Here is a 2,550-nt window from a genome sequence, read left to right as displayed (position 1 = left end):
CTCTGAACAGTATTTTTTCTGAAACAGAAAAAAAAGAAGATTTGAAATTCTGATGTTGGCTTGAAAAAGCCATGCCTAAAAGTTTGAGATAGTTTTAAAAGTTTGAAGTTTGAAAGCAGTAATGCTGTGCATACAGACAGTCAGACAGACAGCAGATCAAAGGCATTCTGTGTTTCTTTAAATTTGAATTTTTGACTTTTGGAGTTTTGAATAGTTTTGGCCAAATACTTTAGATATAGGTTCACTCCTATTACTTATGAATGGTAGAAAGTGTAATGTGCAATATAACGGAATAGTCCCGCCTTCTCAATAGAAGAGCCAATCACGGATTGATAAAGTCATCTCGTCACTGCAGCTGCCTTTAGAAGCTCCGGTTGCTATAGAAAGAGTCAGCGTTCTGAGACAGGCTGAGACAGACATGTACATTCACTGGTCTAGCCTGAAAAATACGATTTTTTAAAATGCTATTAGAGCAGGGTTCCTCAAATCTTGTCCTGGAGGACCAATGCGCTGCAGAGTTTAGCTCCAAACTCATCAAACTCACCTACACTCTTAAAAATAAAGGTGCTTCAAAAGGTTCTTCAAGCGATGCCATAGAAGAACCATTTTTGGTTCCGCAAAGAACCATTCAGTCAAAGGTTATTTAAAGAACCGTCTCTTTCTTACCTTTTTATAATCTGAAGAAGCTTCTTTCGCCACAAAGAACCTTTTGTCAAACAGAAAGGTTCTTCAGATGTTAAAGGCTCTTTATGGAACCATTTAGACAAAAAGGTTCTTCTATGGCATCATGAAGCACCTTTATTTTTAAGAGTGTACCTGTGATTTTGTAAAGATCCTGAAGACATTGATTAGTATGCTCAGGTGTGTTTGATTCAGGTTAGAGCGAAACTCTGCAGGAAAGTGGATCTCGTGGGCCAGATTTGAGGATCCCTGTATTAGAGCATAATAAACGACATTTATGAGGCAGTTGTTTTCAGATTTCATTGGTGATTTCAAATATAATCATAATCTTAGCAAACAGTTTTGGAGAATTTGATGTTTCCCCATTCAAAGAAATAGGAGCTGCACTTGCATGCCCCGAGAGGCGTTTCAAGGATGGCCACAGAGTGAAATGACTTAAAGGGACTTCAGTTTTGACTCATTTGAACATTCTGTCACAGGAAGGAAATGGAAGAGTAACAGATTAAACAAACTGCCTCTGACATTCCTCTCTAAAAGTCAGAGATCACCAAATAAAGAACAGGACCTCAGTGAAAACAACTGAAAAGTATTTCATGTTTGGATTTCTTATGGAATATGATGGTAAAATTAGAAAAATGTCTGACCTCACTATTGAGGACACAATAAATCAGGAAAGATGAGAGTTCAAGATCAGGAAGAGGATCTCCAGCACATGAATGCCATTAGTGAAGAAACCCAGAATCCAGGAGCAATCAAGAACCACAAACTGAGCCATACTATTATACATACAATACTATTTCATGTTAACTTTTACAATTTTGTATGTAAAGTTGTATTTTTACCAGATAGCAGAAATGTTACATAAACCCCAAGCAGTATTATTTCCTTCTTAAATAAATAAATACATAAACTTACTCTTCCCTTTTGTAGCCTTCAGGACCCAGCACAACACAACCACGTATCCAATCACGCACAGGACTCCACTTATAAAGGGCAAAGGTCAACAGGGCCAAACTGAAGAACACCAGCCCCACGATCACACACACCCAAATCACCAGATTCATCTGTGAGTTGAAAACCTGAGTTCAAAATATGTGCTGTTCTTAGTATTCACTATAAATGCTGATCATCTACACTCTTAAAAATAAAGGTGCTTCACGATGCCATAGAATAACCTTTTTGTCTAAATGGTTCCATAAAGAACCTTTAACATCTGAAGAACCTTTCTGTTTCACAAAAGGTTCTTCGTGGCAAAAGGAGGTTCTTCGGATTATAAAAAGGTAAGAAAGAGATGGTTCTTTAAAGAACCTTTGACTGAATGGTTCTTTGTGGATCCAAAAATGGTTCTTCTATGGCATCGCTTGAAGAACCTTTTGAAGCACCTTTATTTTTAAGAGTGTACTGTAGATTGAATTTGAATTATGCTAGTTCAATGCTTCAGTATTTTGAGGAGGTTTGACGTTCTCTTTCGTACCTCTGGTGGGCGGCTGATTTGCACAAGAGCGAATGTCGACAGATGATCACAGGAACACACAGTGTAGCTGCCGTTGGTCTTTAAAACAGAACAACCATCTTCAATCCACTCACTGATATTCCAGTACACACAGGACAGAGAACCACTGGGATCAAACTCCTGAAAAAGATGAAGAAAATAATAAAACACTGAATATTAGATGTTTTCAGATGTTCTTCAGTTCTCAGGTTTGACAAAAGCACATTTCATTCTCTCACTCTGATGTGTCTGAAGGTGAAGTTGATTGGTTTGGTGAGTTTAGTGTTGGTGGTTTTGGGAAGAGTAGCTGAGATCACAGTGGACATCATGGTTTTAATCGTGTTGTTTGATGTGTTGAAGAAGTCTGGCTTCAGTAG

At 38.0% G+C, this 2,550-nt stretch overlaps 1 protein-coding gene across 1 annotated transcript in view; it reads right to left on the bottom strand.

The window, feature by feature from the left end:
- Positions 1–1,592: 1,592 nt before the first annotated feature.
- The window catches only part of LOC107574423 (adhesion G protein-coupled receptor E1-like), a 10,348-nt gene continuing 9,390 nt past the window's right edge, over positions 1,593–2,550 (bottom strand). The window contains exon 11 of the mRNA XM_016260860.1: positions 1,593–1,745. Coding sequence (XP_016116346.1) covers positions 1,593–1,745 — 153 coding nt within the window. The remainder of the gene's footprint in view (positions 1,746–2,550) is intronic.

The sequence above is a fragment of the Sinocyclocheilus grahami genome, unplaced genomic scaffold, assembly GCF_001515645.1.
Source record: "Sinocyclocheilus grahami isolate Dianchi unplaced genomic scaffold, SAMN03320097.WGS_v1.1 scaffold2220.1, whole genome shotgun sequence".
NCBI lineage: Eukaryota > Metazoa > Chordata > Actinopteri > Cypriniformes > Cyprinidae > Sinocyclocheilus > Sinocyclocheilus grahami.
This window is presented reverse-complemented; position numbering and strand designations above follow the sequence as displayed.